This window comes from Alosa pseudoharengus, unplaced genomic scaffold, assembly GCF_046254945.1.
Source record: "Alosa pseudoharengus isolate Yale_2024_CS ecotype anadromous, Long Island Sound unplaced genomic scaffold, YU_APseudo_1.1 YU_APseudo_1.1_scf_24, whole genome shotgun sequence".
NCBI classification, from domain to species: domain Eukaryota; kingdom Metazoa; phylum Chordata; class Actinopteri; order Clupeiformes; family Clupeidae; genus Alosa; species Alosa pseudoharengus.
This window is the reverse complement of record NW_027468689.1, coordinates 5093466-5110449: the sequence shown is the minus strand read 5'-3', so window position 1 is coordinate 5110449 and position 16984 is coordinate 5093466. Positions and strand designations below refer to the sequence as shown.

At 40.6% G+C, this 16984-nt stretch overlaps 1 protein-coding gene across 5 annotated transcripts; it reads left to right on the top strand.

Moving 5' to 3' along the window:
- Positions 1-376: 376 nt before the first annotated feature.
- On the top strand, positions 377-16966 carry LOC143142176 (ATP-dependent RNA helicase DDX3X-like). 5 transcript variants are annotated; one of them, XM_076302910.1, is made up of 20 exons: positions 378-732; positions 2945-2993; positions 3144-3191; positions 6464-6520; positions 7394-7564; positions 7679-7802; positions 7938-8045; positions 8167-8266; positions 8401-8536; positions 8814-8911; positions 9049-9147; positions 9261-9421; positions 9530-9674; positions 9797-9941; positions 10371-10421; positions 11815-11996; positions 13124-13241; positions 13516-13669; positions 14045-14193; positions 14301-16966. In XM_076302910.1, exons 1-20 carry the CDS (start codon positions 688-690, stop codon positions 14378-14380), a joined length of 2220 nt encoding a protein of 739 aa, XP_076159025.1. In that variant the 5' UTR covers positions 378-687; the 3' UTR covers positions 14381-16966. The 5 variants fall into 5 exon arrangements, with proteins under 5 accessions (XP_076159026.1, XP_076159025.1, XP_076159024.1 ...); XM_076302909.1 differs by having other exon boundaries at positions 6461-6520; XM_076302911.1 differs by lacking the exon at positions 10371-10421 and having other exon boundaries at positions 377-732; positions 6461-6520.
- The last annotated feature ends 18 nt before the right edge of the window (positions 16967-16984 follow it).

The following is a 16984-nucleotide window of genomic DNA, read 5'->3' as shown; positions in this document are numbered from 1 at the left end:
AGATAACCTTATATTTCCAAGATTCCATTGTGCTGCGTGTTGTGTTGTGTGATAATAGTCAGGCCTGTCTCTGACTCTGCTGGTCAGTCTTCATGTTCATGTTTGAAAATTCGTGTTTTGAGACATCATGTCATGCACAGTGGTATGTCATGCACAGAGTATGTTTTGTAGGCCTATGTCGTATAACACACGATTTCACACAGAAGACCTGTGCTATGATCTGGAAGACTATTCACAGAACCTCTTGCCCTCTATTTTCTAAAGCGCTGTACGTTTTCACTGTTTCACAATATAACTCCTCCCACTTGATAGGTCCACCCATTTTATGTGTGGCCACGCTGCAAAGGTAGGCCTACTCCTGTGACGCCGACACGATACATTCACTTGGACGTTCGTACCAATACATTTCCTTCCTGTCGGCCTAGATTTTTTTTCCGCCACGACTAAAGCCGTCGAAGCTTAGAACTTGACTCTGGACGGATTTTTCTTTTGTAGACAACTCATCAATAGATATATGTTTAAAATTAACCAATTTATTCAAGAAACTCTTATTACTCGTGTAGTTTCACCAGTTTTTGGAAGTGTTTGAGGAGATTGAAAACGACGTCGACGACCAAGAGGACGACTGCATACCGGCAAACAAAGAACCCTTCCTTCAGATAATTTCTCTCTTCTCTTTAGTTAGCTATGAGTCATGTGGCCGTTGAAAATGTACACGGTCTAGATCAGCAGGTGGGTTTACTTGTGGTCCTCATTGTTATTTTTGATGTACTATTTCCTCGGGAAGCCGAGTTACAAAGTATTAAGCGTTGGATTGTTCAGTCTGTTCAGTCATCTTGCTAACTAGCTATGCTAGCTTATTGCGTGTCGTCGTAATCTGCTGGTTAAAATGGAGGTTGGTGGTGGAAGCTAGTTATGGTTTCTAATGGCGACGATGGCTGAACTCCCATGTTTTGTACTTTTACAGCATGTAGATGTTTAGGTTATTCACGACTCTTCAACAAAAACAAGTACATTGTCTAATTTTCAGGTCACATGTCACCAAAATGCTAGCCACGTATAAAGCCGGGTAACGACTTGTAATATTAGCTAGCAAGGCTAGCTGCGTAGGTTAGCTGGCCTAACGTTAGGTCTTGTGCTGCCTTCACGTGCTATTGGATTTATCATTGACGACTTAACGTTACGATGTTACGAAACGTTTTAAATTACACAAACTTTTCAAATAGTTTAACTTGTATGCGTTAATTAACATAGAACGAGTGTCTATATAGCCATGTATCATGGTAAGAAAACAATCTTGTTGGTGATTGTTAAACTCGAACGCAGTGAAGCGCTTGCCTGCCAACGTAGATGTACTTTAAACTTGAAAAACGGGCCGACCAACACTTGAGGAGGATTGCACGTTTTGAGAACTCCAGATAGCTTCTAACACGATGTTAACATGAGAAGATCTCTGATGTAACTGTTTAATCTACAGACTGTTGACAGTCTGTTGCCTCAAACGTTGGATCAGTTACTAATTTAGCTGAGCATGCATCTGTTAATGAAGGTTGGATTAACGTTAGCTAACCAGATGCAGAGGATTCTTGCAGACAGATCTCATAAAGGTACATTCTCCATAGAATCCCAAGGTCTTAACAGTCAGGTTACAGCTTTTTGGGGTGGACACCTTTTTTTGGTATCACATTGGGTCCTAAAGATCCAAACGGAGATAGGTTCCACTGTATTTGAGCCTGATTTTTTTTTTACGAGTTTGGACGCATTTTAGGCACCAGGTAAATAAAGTAAGCAGGAGCAGTGGTGAATTTTGTAAAAAAAAAGAATGATAATACTAATAAATAGATTCTATAATGAAACTTTATGTTTTTTATTTTTTTATTTTATGTTTAAATTAGCAAATGGGTCTATATCTACCTAAACATACACGCATGTTAAAACTTGAAATCTGAATATTGGATGAAGCCATGTTTAAATCAAAATTGTGATTTCATTTTGTTTACATTTTGGTGCCAACTTTTAGAGAGGACTTTGAAAGTTTATCATTCCATAAACCAGAAAATAGGCAGTGGTCATAAAACAAATCTTGAGGATAAATTGTTATACAAGCTATGAATGATTTATAAAGAGACTCCTCTAAAAAAACCAGCAGAGTATATATTAATGCAATAGCACAGAGTGGTGTAAGTGCTAAGGGTTGTGCTAATGAAGACAGTGACCTAGTCTCAAAATTAAGAGTTTTTGCCTTTATTGTATTACCACTTTTTAGCATGTGAGTGTTTGTTACCTGACATGGAGGAGAGTGAATTCTGTGACTTCTGCCTGACTGTTGCATGCAGTTACAGGTGTAACTAGCTAATTTAAACTAGTGGAGAGATGGTTTAAGATCTTTGAGATGAGGAAAGTTTGTTGTGTTGCGGTTGTGCTGCTAATCTGTCTCACTCGCTGTAGCTACTGTTCAGTACTTTCTACTGGCCCTTGTAGAAATTGACATATGCCAACATTGTTTTGATGAAGATCTGTCAAGCAACTTGATAGATATGACATGAAGGACCATTTGACCTTGACCTTTGACCCTATGACGTAGAGTACTACCTAATCTGTGCATCTAGCCTTTGTAGTGTATTTTTTGCTAAGAAATCAGTGTTGACACACTAAAGCCTCTCTGAAGCGGCACCTTCTAGCACAGCTAAACAAATCTCATCCAAATCTGGCTAAAGTAACCTAAGCAGGTTTTCTGTTCTAAGCCATGTTTTGACTTACCCACTTGTCTATGGGGATCACATCACAATTTGCCGCAGGCAATGTGTTCATGGCAGAGGCCCACTTACCTAGAGACTCTTTCCTTGCATCAACATTTTTTTTATTCTGCTCTGTAAGTCTTGTAATACTTGTCGAAGAACTCATTTATTCCTCTCTTAATTTATTATTATTTTTTATTTTATAGTTGGCTGCTCTAGACTTGAACCCAGACCTGCAGGGCGGAGGTACTGGCCGTAAGTATTTGTTTTTTGTTTTTTTTTCACACATATTACCAGTCTGCCAGAAAAGTTGTTATATTTTAAGAACTGATAATAATTATGATTATAATAATTGGTAATTAACATGCCGTTAATGTTTTGACTTCTTAACTGTACCACCACCAGGACGTTACATTCCACCTCATCTAAGGAACAAAGAAGTCTCCAAAAATGGTAAGGAGTTCTCTAGCCTTCTAGGTCAATTGTGCAGGTGACTTGGAAACAATTTCTATTTAATTAAAACAAATGAAATAATAATGCATCAAGAAATACCCCTTCCAATTGCACTGTAATGTTTTGATAGTTCATCATTGTTTTGCGTGTGTAAATACATTTTCAATATAATAAATGCATAATTGACCTGTTCCCAATTCCAGTCTTAGTAGTGTGAGTACTTTGAGCAGCCATAAGCGACACCTAGTTTCTATAGACAAAGGGTCACACCTGGGAGTAAGCAGAGGTGCTCAAGAAGTCTTCCTTTCAATTCTATATCTAAAGGAAGTTATAGACAAGAGAAATAAATGGGCAGTGTTTCCTCTACGTTTTTTTTATCATGGCGGCCCGCCACGGTTTAAATTAATACCGCCACGGTATCAGAATCAGGGCAGACGCACAATGTAGTTGCAGTTGCTTTTTAAATAATCCTGCAGACGTATCCTCCCCTGCTGGCTGCCGCTCACGTTGTAATTTAACAATAAGTATACGTATTATATTGTATTGATGTAGCCTATTTAAAACATTAACTTTCTTCTCAGTGTTTCCTCTTCATTTAGTGGTGCCACTGCTTCAGAATTAGGGGAGACGCACAATATTGTCCGGCCGCATAGTAGGCTAAATGCCCTCCGCTGGCTGCAGAAAATTGCAGTTTAACAATAAACAGCAATGCTAATCCGAGATACCTGTCTAGTTTTATTCCATAAATATATTGTTTTTATAGACGTTAGTGGCATGCGCTATCAAGAGCGAATGGCCTGCCGCCACTGGAAAAAAAAAACCTAGAGGAAACACTGAAATGGCTGATAAACATAAGAAATATACGGCAGGTTCATATATACAGCAATGAGTGATTCACAACTCTTTCAACAGGCACTAGTGTTCTTCAAACTGGTCTAACAAGTAGACTGGATTTCTGTTAGCATAGTTACCCATTCAGTACTTGAATATGGTGTGGGTACGGTGCAATTCTGCAAACTAACGTTAGCCTCGTACCAAACTCAGTTGGCAGTAGAGACTTGTTTAATGTATCATGGCTTAGACAACTCACTATCTCACCACAGGGGTCCCCCAGGGCTCACTGCTGGGCCCCCTTCTCTTTGCTATCTACACCACCTCTTTTGGGACGGATTATCCGTTCGCATGACTTCTCATACCACTGCTATGCAGACGACACACAGCTCTATCTGCCCTTTCCACCTGATGACCCCTTGATCTCGGCATGGATCTCAGATTGCCTCTTAGACATATCTACATGGATGAAGGCACACCACCTCCAACTAAACCTCTCAAAGACTGAACTGCTGGTCCTCCCAGCTAAACCTACCATACATCATGACATCAACATCAAAATGGACTCTGTCTGTTGCACCTACCAGGGCTGCAAGAAATTTAGGAGTCGTTCTCGTCAACCAACTAACCTTCTCTGATCATGTTGCCTTGGTCTCGCCATTTCGGACTCTACAACATACGGCAAAATCAGGACTGACTTGACTTGCTACTCAACTCCTGGTACAGGCAATAGTCATCTCGTGACTTGACTACTGTAACGCCCTCCTGACAGGTCTCCCAGCCTGCACAGTAAAACCCCTAAAGATGATCCAGAATGCGGCGGCGCGTCTGGTCTACAACCAACCCAAAAGGGCACATGTTACCCTACTCCTCATCCAGCTACATTGGCTATCTATGGCTGCCCGCATCAAATTCAAGTCTCTTAACGCTTGCCTACAAAGTAGTCTCTGGTTCTGCTCCCACCTACTTGAATGCCCTCATACAGGCATATGCTACCTCCAGACCGTTGCGCTCCTCAGACAAACAATGTCTAGCTCTGCCACCGGTACACTCAGGCCAATCCAAACTTTTTTCATCTGTTCCTCGTTGGTGAAACGAGTCACCAGTTCCTACTAGAACAGGGACATCCCTCTCCATCTTCAAAAAGACCCAGCTCTTCAGAGAACATCTCCTTGTAGCACTACTTACAACTAGTCTTGCTGATTTTAGCACTTACCACCTGACTAGAACTGACACTTGACTGTTTAAAAACGGCACTCATTGATGCACTTATTCGTGTTGTACTCTACCTTTTTTTTTATTGTCCTAGAATTGTTGCGAGAATTGCTTTAAAAAGCTTAAACTGTTTGCCATGTTAAGTCGCTTTGGCTAAAAATGCATCAGGCTAATGAAATGTAGACACAATGTTCGATATGCACTTTTCTCTCTCCAGCTACAGTTATTTGATGCTGCTACTGTATCTATGGCTCTGTCTAGCTCTGTCATCTGCCCTGTCTGCCATCTTAGGCGGACTTGGGTCTTCTGTTGCCGAAAAACCCGATTACTAGTAATCAGGCATCACTCTACAGTACAAGTCAAATAGCACTGTTGACACTGTAGTGGTGCATTGAAAACGACTTGAATCTTACAGAATTTTACTGAGATCCTTTGATCTATACAATTCTAGTGAGAAAAGCTAGAAACACTCATGGTGCTTGTGCAGCTTCATCCTTTGGTAGAGTTTGATGGTCACTTTGGCCATGTAGGTTATGTTTTCAGTGTGGTTTGTCTGTGCAGTATTACATAAAAGCTGCTACCTCAATTTTCATGAGACTTCTGGAAAGAGTTTAATGATTAACGCATTCCATTTTGGCGCAGGTCCAACTCATGGGCCATCACAAGAGATGTGGTTTCACTTTAGCTACTTTTTCATAATATGGCTTCCAGCCCTGGTGTGCCTGGTGTCTGTGATGACGCACAATATGGCATCTAGTGTTCAAAGCCAAGGAAAGGCAATACTTGCCTAAAATGGAAGGAATTGAACTTCAGACAGGAAACACTCAGAATAGGTTTAAGACATTTAGTACATGACTTATTTATGTAAACACAAAGCAGTATACTTAGTCTTGGTGGATTAGGGCTGCTTATGATTCTGCGGCTGCTGTTAGAGGCAGCCACTGCCAACCTAGTATTGACGCTGCATAACTGCTACTGCTGCTGCTTCGGCTTCTTAGAATACAACAAAAGAAAGAGACGTCAATACCAAATAAGAACATGACGCTCTCTCCCAGCTTGAGCAGATCGAGACAGGTGGAGCATTGGCTCTATCATGGCATAGAATTTTGACCATCACCCTTCTAGAGCATGTCTGACGTTTCTACAGTCTCAGCTGCATTTATTCATCATTGCATCATTGCTGATTGCTCTGATATTTCCTGATTACATATTTCTTCTCTTAGCAGGAAATGCATTTACCTCTGGTAGACAGAGCGGGTACTCAGTTGGGCCTGGGAACAGCTGTAAGTGTATCACGGCCTTTTTTTTTTTTGAGAAAGATACTTTGTTAGGTGTATGTTCATGTTCATGCATGATTATCCACTATTTCCAAGACACGTCCAGTCAGAGTTGTGAGATCCCTTGTGTGTCAATACAGTCTTGCTGTTGGATACCATCACATTTTTTTTTTTTCATTCCCAAAATACAACACGCTTTCTAATCCACCACTCCAGCATTGTATTTTTGTAACTTCTACAGATGATGTTACCATTTGGTGGCAATGTTTTCAACCCATTGCTAAACAGAACATTTGTTTTCCAACTTTCTAAATTTCAAGTAAACAGTGGAGCAATCTTAACTTGGAGGTTGAATGATTATTAGTCTTTTGGCCAGTGTAAATGTAGAAGTCTGCTTATGTGTTGGGTGACATATGCAAACACATCTGGTACAAACCTGATCACCATCCTACCCCTGAGATTTGTGTTGTGACTAATTTAATCATTGAAAATAAGCTAGAAATGAATCTCTTGCTTCTGATTGGTGTATTTTGTGGCGTTGCGCCTCTGCTTGTGAGGGCTAATGTTAAAAGGAGAAGCGTGTAAATGTAACCTGTTCTCACTCATTTTAAAGATGAACGAACTTGGGCGAACCAACAGTGGCTCCCACTACCACTGAAAATGGTTTTGACCAGTACGACCAAGCGCAAGTGTCCCAACCAAATTGTTGCTTGAAGTTGCTAAGAACAGGTTTGGTAGGCAGAGGTTCATTTGTGTGACTATACTGTAGTCCACCATGATGCTATACTTGGGAGCAGTCTTCAAGCTTCCTAGGCCTACAAGCAGCCTTGCTGGTCAATAAAAATGTCTCAGTTGTTTCATTCACATGCTTCTCCACAGATGCTGGAGGATGGGATGGTGGGCGCAATAATGGCTTTGTGAATGGATACAATGATGCGAATGGCATGAACGGACGTGGCGGCATTCGCCAGGACCGTGGTGGTGGTCGCGGAGGATTCCGTGGTAGAGGTGGAAGTTCCTATAACCCTGCCCAGCCTATGCAGAATTCAGGTGAGGATATTTTTTTTTTTGTTATATTGTAGTACAGGATGATGAACTCACGCTTCAAGAAATACCTATCTGGTATTTTTTTTTTTTTTTACTTTTAATTTTTTTTGTTTATAGGATTTGGGTATGAAACCAAGGACAATGGCGGTGGTTGGAATGTTCAGAAAGATGCTTACACAAGCTTTGGCAGCCGTAACGACCGAGGAAAATCTGCCTATGATCGTACCTCTACAAGGGGAAGGTGAGCTACTCGCATGACATGACTTACTGGCCAGTTACAATAATCATGTTACTATTCTGTAGGTTGGTATTACTGGAACAAGTCTTAGTATTGGTATAAGATCAGTTACATATTCGGTTGTGATGTAATTGGTAGATATGAACGTGGAGGTTTTGGAGGTGGAGGAAATGGTCGTTGGCTGGACGACTCGAGAGAGGAGGAAGATTGGTCCAAACCTCTGTCCCGCAATGAGCGAACAGAGAAGTGAGTTCACATCACCAAAACTTAACAAAAATAAAAAAAGAACAGAGCTCTGTTCTACTCTTTTAACAAGTCTGACAATTCTTAGTTGGGAGACTTAAAATATTGTTCTTTTTGTTTCCAGCGAACTGTTTGCCGGGTGCAACACAGGAATCAATTTTGATAATTATGATGACATTCCTGTGGAGGCAACAGGACACGACAGCCCTTCTCCCATTGATATGGTAAGTTGACTGCATTATTTTGTTTTAAACAACAGTATACAATTTGAAATGCCCTTTAGTCCCTTTTTGTGTGTGCTTGAACTCTTATTTGAAAAGGTTGATACTTATTTTTATTTTATTTTATCCTCTGGCAGTTTCAAGATATTGATATGGGGGAGATCATCATGGGCAACATCGCACTGAGTCGTTACACACGTCCCACTCCGGTGCAGAAGCATGCCATTCCCATCATCAAATCCAAGAGAGACCTAATGGCCTGTGCTCAGACAGGTACGTCACACCTGTACACCCAAACACCTGTACACCCAAACACCTCTAGATGCATGCCCCTTGCACAGCCACCTTTACAAACGGGCTACACCAGGTCCACAATTTAAGCGCTCTGTTCGAGGAGCGTAAAAATAGTTTTAGAAGACTGGTCTAATTTTTCGTGAACCGAACACTTCAGTTACGTGGCTAGTGTAGCCTGCCTGTTACACTCTCTCAAGCAATAAAACAACTTGTTGTAATATGCTGTAATTTGTTTGCCATGTGAAATTCGTTACAGGTTCTGGGAAAACAGCCGCATTTTTGCTGCCTGTGCTCAGCCAGATCTACACAGAGGGACCGGGAGAGGCCATACAGGCCGCCAAGAACAATGCCCAGGTACTGCCGAATGAGCGTGTATTAGGAGTTAGCAGTGGTAACTGGTATATGTTGACTCGACGTCTGCTAAATGTTAGTCAACTTTTACTTTAAGAAGCAATAGTTGTTTCAGTAGCATGAAAATGTTGTGTTGACAGGACAATGGTAGATATGGCCGCCGTAAGCAGTATCCCCTCGCTCTGGTCTTGGCCCCAACAAGAGAGTTGGCATTGCAGATCTATGATGAAGCCAGGAAGGTAACTAAGCTGAAGTTATTTGTTATGTTATTTATGTTATTTATGTTATTTATGTTCTGTGTTGGAAGCTTATTCATTTTCTGTTGTCTTAAATATTTGTTTTTTGTCCTCAGTTCGCATATCGATCCCGTGTGCGTCCATGTGTAGTGTATGGAGGAGCTGACATCGGCCAACAAATTCGTGAATTGGAGCGCGGTTGTCACCTTCTGGTGGCAACGCCTGGACGTTTGGTGGACATGATGGAGAGGGGCAAGATTGGCATGGACCACTGCTGGTATATATGGCCCTTACATACTAAAAAGAACAAGAGTAAAAACTAGAGTAAAAAGATAACTCATCACCAATAAGTTGTTGGATAAATGCTGCATTGTCCTGCTTGCAGTTACCTGATCCTGGACGAGGCTGACCGTATGTTGGACATGGGTTTCGAGCCCCAGATTCGTCGTATCGTTGAGCAGGACACTATGCCACCCAAAGGCGTGCGCCAGACCATGATGTTCAGTGCCACGTTCCCCAAAGAGATCCAGGTGAGGTTTTATTGCACGGGAGGGGGAGGAAGTAGCGAACAAGCTCTCTGTTTTGTTTGAACATCAACAGAAGTGATGTATCCCCGCTATCACTAATACAACCTTTAACTGATTTTCCCCAGATATTGGCTCGTGACTTCCTGGAGGACTACATCTTCCTTGCCGTGGGCCGCGTGGGCTCAACTTCAGAGAACATTACGCAGAAGGTGGTTTGGGTGGAAGAGAGTGATAAGAGGTCTTTCCTGCTGGATCTCCTTAACGCTACAGGTGAGCAGTCACGACCTGTTTCTGACCCCTTGTTTCAAGGCCAAATCCAGTATTCTACAAGATGGGTAGGTGTATTTTTGGATGATAAAGTGTACATTTTTGTTTGAGACCAAATTATGTTAATCAAAGCAGTAAGACCAGAATATGCATTCACAACAAGATGGCATGTAGCTGCTCCAAAACTGCTCCATCAAGGTTTTTTTGGTCCCCGATGAAACTTTAGACCATCCAAAAATACACTCTAGTTTGTAGAATATCAGATTTATCGTTAAATCAAAATTAGTCTGAAGGGCATGCCTACTATATAAAACACCAATAATACAGTGACAAACAATTGTCCACTTGCTGTAAATTTGTCTTAATTGTGTTGTGGGGAATGATGGCGGCTAAAATTCAAAAGTTTATTGCAAGGTTTGGTTTTATTCAAAGTTATGCCTAGCGAGGGTCAGGAACCAACTGCTGAAAACCTCGGGAAGCCTGGTGAGTTGAAATATTTCTCCTTACCCTGTGGACACAGAATGCCCAGCCCATAGTCATACCCTGTTTTCATTTCATTTTCTGTGAACATTGTACCAACCAGTTTAGATTAGTGCCTACTCTTGTGCAATTTTTGGTTGTGGTGATCTATTGTATATGTAAAGCTTTATGTATTTTGGCCTTTTTTTGTCACATGATGAATGTTTATTCATATCCATCCCTCTTTCTTCCTCTCAACCCATACCATCCCTTGTAGGAACCATTATTATCATTATTATTATTGTTGTTTAAGAGTGTCACGATCTCGGTTTTAAGTTGAAAATCTATTGATATGACATCACAATCTCGAGCGTCAAAATCATAGGTAGAATTGACGATGCAGCCACACCACCAATGTCACGTCCAGCATGGATGCCAAGAGGGAAAAACACACATGTTGAAGTGCGGCCTGGCAACATTCTCCTCAAATTTGAAGATATAGCAAGTTATGAAGCATATCAATCAAACTGCAACCCCCTCCTGCTTCTCTGATCTCACCAGTGTGGACGTATTTTGAGGTTCATGTCAGTTAACACTAACTTGGGCTACTCAACTTTGCAAGTGAAGTTCTAGATAGTCCAAAATTACTTTAAGGTATAAAATGCACATTATCAGTGTAATATTCCGTGAACATTATTAACCTTATGTCTCTTCGGAGTGTGCTATAACAATCAAATTATTTTTCAGTGTTATTTAATTTATGTTCATGTGGTTTCAAAATAAAAGCCCCCAAAACAGAACTGGAAATACGGCAAGAAAAGTAAACAACAAGAAATGCATTAATAATATAATTTAAAAGATATCGAAAATTTAATTGAATCATGACTTTAAAATTGAAAATGAAATTGAGAATCGTGACACCCTTGTTGTTATTATGAACTATGGGTCCATACTCCAGTGTATAACAATTAATGTCTTGTTTTCAAACCATTTTCTTGTCTTTTCCGCAAAATTTACTTTGAGGCAGTTGTGACGACCACGTGGGAATGAAGTCACTGCGTATCAGAAAACTTGTTTAGTTTGAAGCAATCACATTCTTCATTGTCAGCTATGACGTCCATTGATCATTAATCTTAATTAGTATTTACTGATTTCATTAACCAATCTTTCTCAGGAATTTGCACGTTGAAGTCTTCTGAGCCCATGTTTGGTCACGGGGAATGTGCCATTGGGTATACTAGAAGTATATGTGCCATTGTCTTCATGTTCATTTTAGAGTTGTTTTGTGTTCCTGTCCGAGATTAGGCTGGTTGTGCACCCCCCCCCCCCCTACCGTTTTTTCCTGTGGCCTTTTTTGTCCTTCTTTGCTAATTTCACCTGGTGCCTCTTTCCAAACTACTTGTTTGTGTTGTCTCAGGCAAGGAATCCCTCACTTTGGTGTTTGTGGAGACCAAGAAGGGTGCTGATGCCCTGGAAGACTTCCTGTACCGGGAGGGCTATGGCTGCACCAGCATTCACGGTGACCGCTCACAGAGAGACCGCGAGGAGGCTCTTCACCAGTTCCGCTCCGGAAGATGCCCCATTCTGGTGGCCACAGCTGTATGTTCTTTTTTAAAAAAAATCTTATTTAATATATTATATTTTTTATTTTATTCTATATTTTATAAATAACATTTTATTACTATTGGTATTTCCCTTAAGGCTATTATTTGTTTGCTCATTAAGAAAATCTAAAAAAAAAAGAATTATTGTTATTAAAAAATAATTTTTTGTAAACATTTTAGTATGTTACTAATATTGGTATTTTTGTATTATTTAGGGCAGTGGTTCTCAAACTGGGGGGCGCGCCCCCTGGTGGGGCGGGAACATGTTGTGAGTGGGACGCGAGAGCGCGGACATCTCACTCGCATAATGAAACAATATTTCTGTGGGGCGCATGCCATGGACTTTGCCGTTGAAAATGCAATGGACATGAATCGGCCTATATTTACATGAATGATAACAGACATCACTCCTCAGCTTGGCCAATTAAAAACTAAAATGCATCATTTTAGATCTCAAAGACCGCTCTGTCAACAACTAAATCAGACATCCACAGAAAGGACATAATGCAGGCTATTTGATTTGAGTCAGGTTTGATTGCAGATGCGTTCTTTACAGTTAAAAGCAGCCTTGCAGGGCTCCTCATATTCCTCCTTATTTTAGATTTAAAATGTGCAAGCAGCATTAGGCTGCAATATAAATTGACATTTTAAACACTATTTTCCTCATTTCTGTCTCGCAAACTCAACTACAGTAAAGGTGCTGAATCGTTCATCTTTTTTGGAAGTCTTTTTTTTTCCCATCTGTGGTGAAAACTGAGGAGGAGTCAGTGCACAATTATGTCCTATAATAGTAATCGTGGTAGTAGCAGTAGGCACTATTACATATCTATACAACCACCTAGATATGGTGGGGGTGGCGCCAAACTGTGTCAGGGGGGCTTTCATGCACTGTAGAAAGGTTTGGGGGTGCAGGCTCGGAAAAGTTTGAGAACCCTTGATTTAGGCTATATGACTTTAAACCGTTCATTTTAATGTTATTGTAATGTTTCTTGTAAGTTGCTTTGGACGAAAGCGTCTGATAAGAACCATAAACGCAAACTGAGCTATAGAAATGTATTACAATATTGATCCAAGTAATGCGTGTTGGACAGGGAATGAATTTAATATGGTGCATCCATACAGGTGGCTGCTCGAGGACTGGACATCCCTCACGTGAAACACGTCATCAACTTTGATCTTCCAAGTGACATTGAGGAGTATGTCCACCGCATTGGACGTACAGGCCGTGTAGGAAATCTGGGTAAGCTCATTGGCTTACACTTAACGATATTTTGTATTTAATATTGTGTAATGGGGAAAAAAAGATGTTTTGTTTGATGCAGCAATCAGTCCAAAGGGCAGTAACAAAGCATATGGAGCATATTTCAGAACTACACATCTGAATCTGGGGGACAATGTTTAGTGGTGACAGCAGCTGCTTTGCTATGAATCTCATGCATGATGTACTGTGATCTAATGGCTTTGCTTTTAAAGTGTTGACACAATGTGTGTATCGGTGCTTTTCATTGTACCAGGCCTGGCCACTTCGTTCTTCAATGATAAAAACTCAAACATCACCAAGGACCTGTTGGACCTGGTGGTGGAAGCCAAACAGGAAGTGCCATCCTGGCTGGAGAGTCTTGCCTTCGAGCATCAGCACAAAAGTACCAGTCGCGGACGCTCTAAGGGGTACTTACTCACTGTTCTATGTGTTTTTTGTCTTTTCCTTTAGCATGTCAAAGACTTAAAATTTTAAGTTCTATCCAGGTATTAGATGCAAATGAAGGTGTTCTACCTTAGATCTAAAAGGAACTTGTTAATTTTTCAGGGCACACAAGGAACTCTGTTTTTCACTCTTGAAGTAGCTCATCAGTCATGATGCATGCATTACCTACTGATATGTGATGTGCATGTTATGAAGTAAAGAAACAATATTGTATTTGTGTAAAGCGAATGAGTGTTTGCGTTTATGGGTTCTCTAGAGTGTATTTTAACAGCTTCTGATTGGCTTCTACAGTAGGTTCTCTGGAGTGTATTGTAACAGCTTCTGATTGGCTTCTACAGTAGGTTCTCTGGAGGGTTCGGAGCCCGGGACTACAGGCAGACGAGTGGCGGCGGAGGCAGCAGCGTTGGCAGCAGTGGCGGCTTTGGAGGCCGAGGCGGCCGCAGCACCGCGGGCCATGGAGGAAATCGTGGATTTGGTGGTGGTGGTGGTAAGTGTCAGTCTCACTGTACAAATCCTCTTTTGTTGCGTCTGAAGAGACCGCACTGTTCAGTTATGTCGGCGCAAGGCCTCTGAGACTGTTGTCTTCGTTTTCAGGTGGCTTTGGGAATTTCTACGGCAATGACGGATATGGAGGAAGCTACTCTCACTCACAAGTGGACTGGTGGGGCAATTAATAATTCAAATGCCCCGAATTTTTCAGCCCTCCACTCGATACATGTTGATGGGCTCATACAGCCCTATTTGCTGAATGAGAACCACATGTTAGCCAGTTTGAATAACCATATGTAGCTTGAGGACCCTATCCGTACATTATAAGTTGTGATTCTTTGTGATGACTTGGTTGGGGGGAAAAAAATTGTGGCACGCATCACAAGAACATATCCACAGTTTACTTGACAGAAAGAAAACATTACTGTCTACTGCTTGTTCTGTGACACAAAGATGAATGACCAAGTCAAAGACTATGTTATTTGAATCTTACTTATCTTTTGCAGAACAAAGAATCACTTGATAATGTACTGTCTTTTTTTGTTTTTTGTTTTTTTTTCCTTTTACATTTGCTTTTTTTAAAAAGCAATGTACTTACTGACACCAGGCCATGAACTTCAAGTTTTATATTTTCTTAAAAGGCAAATAATTGAGCTCAGATTAAATCAAACCTTGGCAAATGTCTTGCGAAATAATGACTTGTCAGTCATTATTCCATTTTGAACTTTTCAAATTTTGTCACCAGCCATCCTGTGACCTGATCATAGGTTGCGTTCCTTTATTGGAAGCAATGATCTGGCAAAAAATGCATTTCAAATGAAAACGTGATCTGTTCACTAGTTCTTTAAAGGTACCTTTTGGATTTTGTTGATCAAGCCATTCCAGTGCATAATCTTAATATTCAGTCATTATTTAATTTTCTCAGAATGTGTTTACAGAGCTGCAAAGGCACTTGGTGCTTCAACTTAAAGGCCATTCATTTTAGCTTATCTGCAAAGGCAGCTAGTTGATTTTGAGAGACTAGCGTGTGAATGGTATGTTAGCGCATTCTTACTTGAACTGTATGGAAACAGGATGGATATCGAGTAAATGTCTATCTTAATCATAATGTGAGATTGGAATTGTACAAAAGCAGCATTTGCAAAAGTGGAATGGCTACATTATTACCACAGGAGTAGAGTGTGTGTTAATGCTACCACTGCAATGGTCCCATGCTAGTGTTTTTGTTTTGGTCAAGGAGACAAAATCTACAGAAGGCTTTTTTTTTTTCACTACGCAATCATAAAACAATCATTTTTTTTTTTCACTTAATTTTCTTGGTCTCTTTTTTTTTTTTCAAGCTGCGTTAAAAAAAAGACATACAGGCGTAAGGCGTAACTCGTTTGAGGCACAGTTCCACCCGCCATTAAACTCACGGCTGGGTGTTGTTCCCCTTTGGAAGCTAAGCGGTCAGCTGAGGCTAACTGTAGAATATGGTAGGATATCAAAAAACATAGGAGCTTCACAAGGTGTGGCTTTTGAAGCATAATTACTTTTTTTTTGTTTTTGTTGTAGTCATTCTTTGATACAACTAATGTTACCATCTGATTGGGTGCTGTTCGATGCTTGTTCCATTCTGACTGTGTATTTTGGCAGCTAATGTGAGGAAATCTAGAGTTTGGGGTTGCTGTTAGTGTACTGTGGAGACTATATCAGTGGTTCGTGGCCGAGTCGTCGAGGGGTGTCGTCCCCCCCCCCCCCCCAGGCAGGCGGCATAATTTTTTCTCAAGGAGAAAGTCATTTGGGAGTGGGCATGAGAAGTCTTTTGACTGAAGTGCAATATATTCACTTTCAACTGTGTTGTGCCTTGATATATTTCAAATGAATAATCCATTCTTAGCCCAATACCAATGCACTGACAGTGTTGTGGTAACAGAAGTTGTGTGGTGCTACAAGTTGGGTCTAGATTCTCTTACATTACACCCATCAAGTTTTATTAAAGTTATTTTATTGATTGCACGTGTGCAGTTTTATAGATGTCTCGTACATGTCCTTATGTGTAAAGATTGTTAAAACGCAGCTTGTTTACAAAAGGGGAAAGGGTTCTCAGTATTTTACCTGGGTTTATTTGGGACCAGGAAATTGGCAGTGGAGAATTTAGCCATTTGCACAGATTACTAGATTCTACTTTTGCTGCTAGACTGTAATTTATTAAGCATTTTTGAAAAGTATTTATTTTTATATGCCTAAAAAGTGATACTTTCAATTAACTTGACCAAAAGACGGTAAAAACACTGGCACTTGAATGTTTGTCACCTGAGTGAAAGTTGTTTATTGGGATAGTGTGAGGTTGTTAGTGTCAACTATCGGCCTCGTGTGCATTTGGATCAATTCAATTTGGCTGTCAAAATTTGAAAGCTTACCACCATGCCAAGGTTTGGAAATTAAAAAAAATAACAGTACATTGTTGTCAGTAAATAGTGTTTTGTTTTTGTTTTTTTAGCCCCTTTTCCCCCACCCCACCCTTTATAACTGGCACATGAGAAATTTATAAAAGAAAGCATCCTACATGTGGTGTACTATAATGTTCAGATGGATTATTTGGGCATCCTGAGGAGGAGGCCCTCTTTGTGTGTGCTACTCTAGCAGCCAAGTGAGACTTTTTATTGGGCTTCTCACTCCCAGTAGAGGTTAGTATTTGCTTTATGGACTAGTGTAGATACTATGCACTACATGAAGACAACTGTCAATTGTAAGATTTTACCAAATTAAATTTTGACATTGCAAATGCATACTGTTGAAGTGTTTCT

What these genes read in the sequence shown, in the direction of transcription:
- LOC143142176 (XM_076302909.1), top strand. Translation starts at nt 688, where the DNA reads ATGAGTCATGTGGCCGTTGAAAATGTACACGGTCTAGATCAGCAG. An exon ending in TCTATGATGAAGCCAGGAAG is followed by an intron (nt 9,148 to 9,260) that starts GTAACTAAGCTG and finishes TTTTGTCCTCAG; the next exon opens with TTCGCATATCGATCCCGTGT. An exon ending in AGGCCGTGTAGGAAATCTGG is followed by an intron (nt 13,242 to 13,515) that starts GTAAGCTCATTG and finishes TCATTGTACCAG; the next exon opens with GCCTGGCCACTTCGTTCTTC.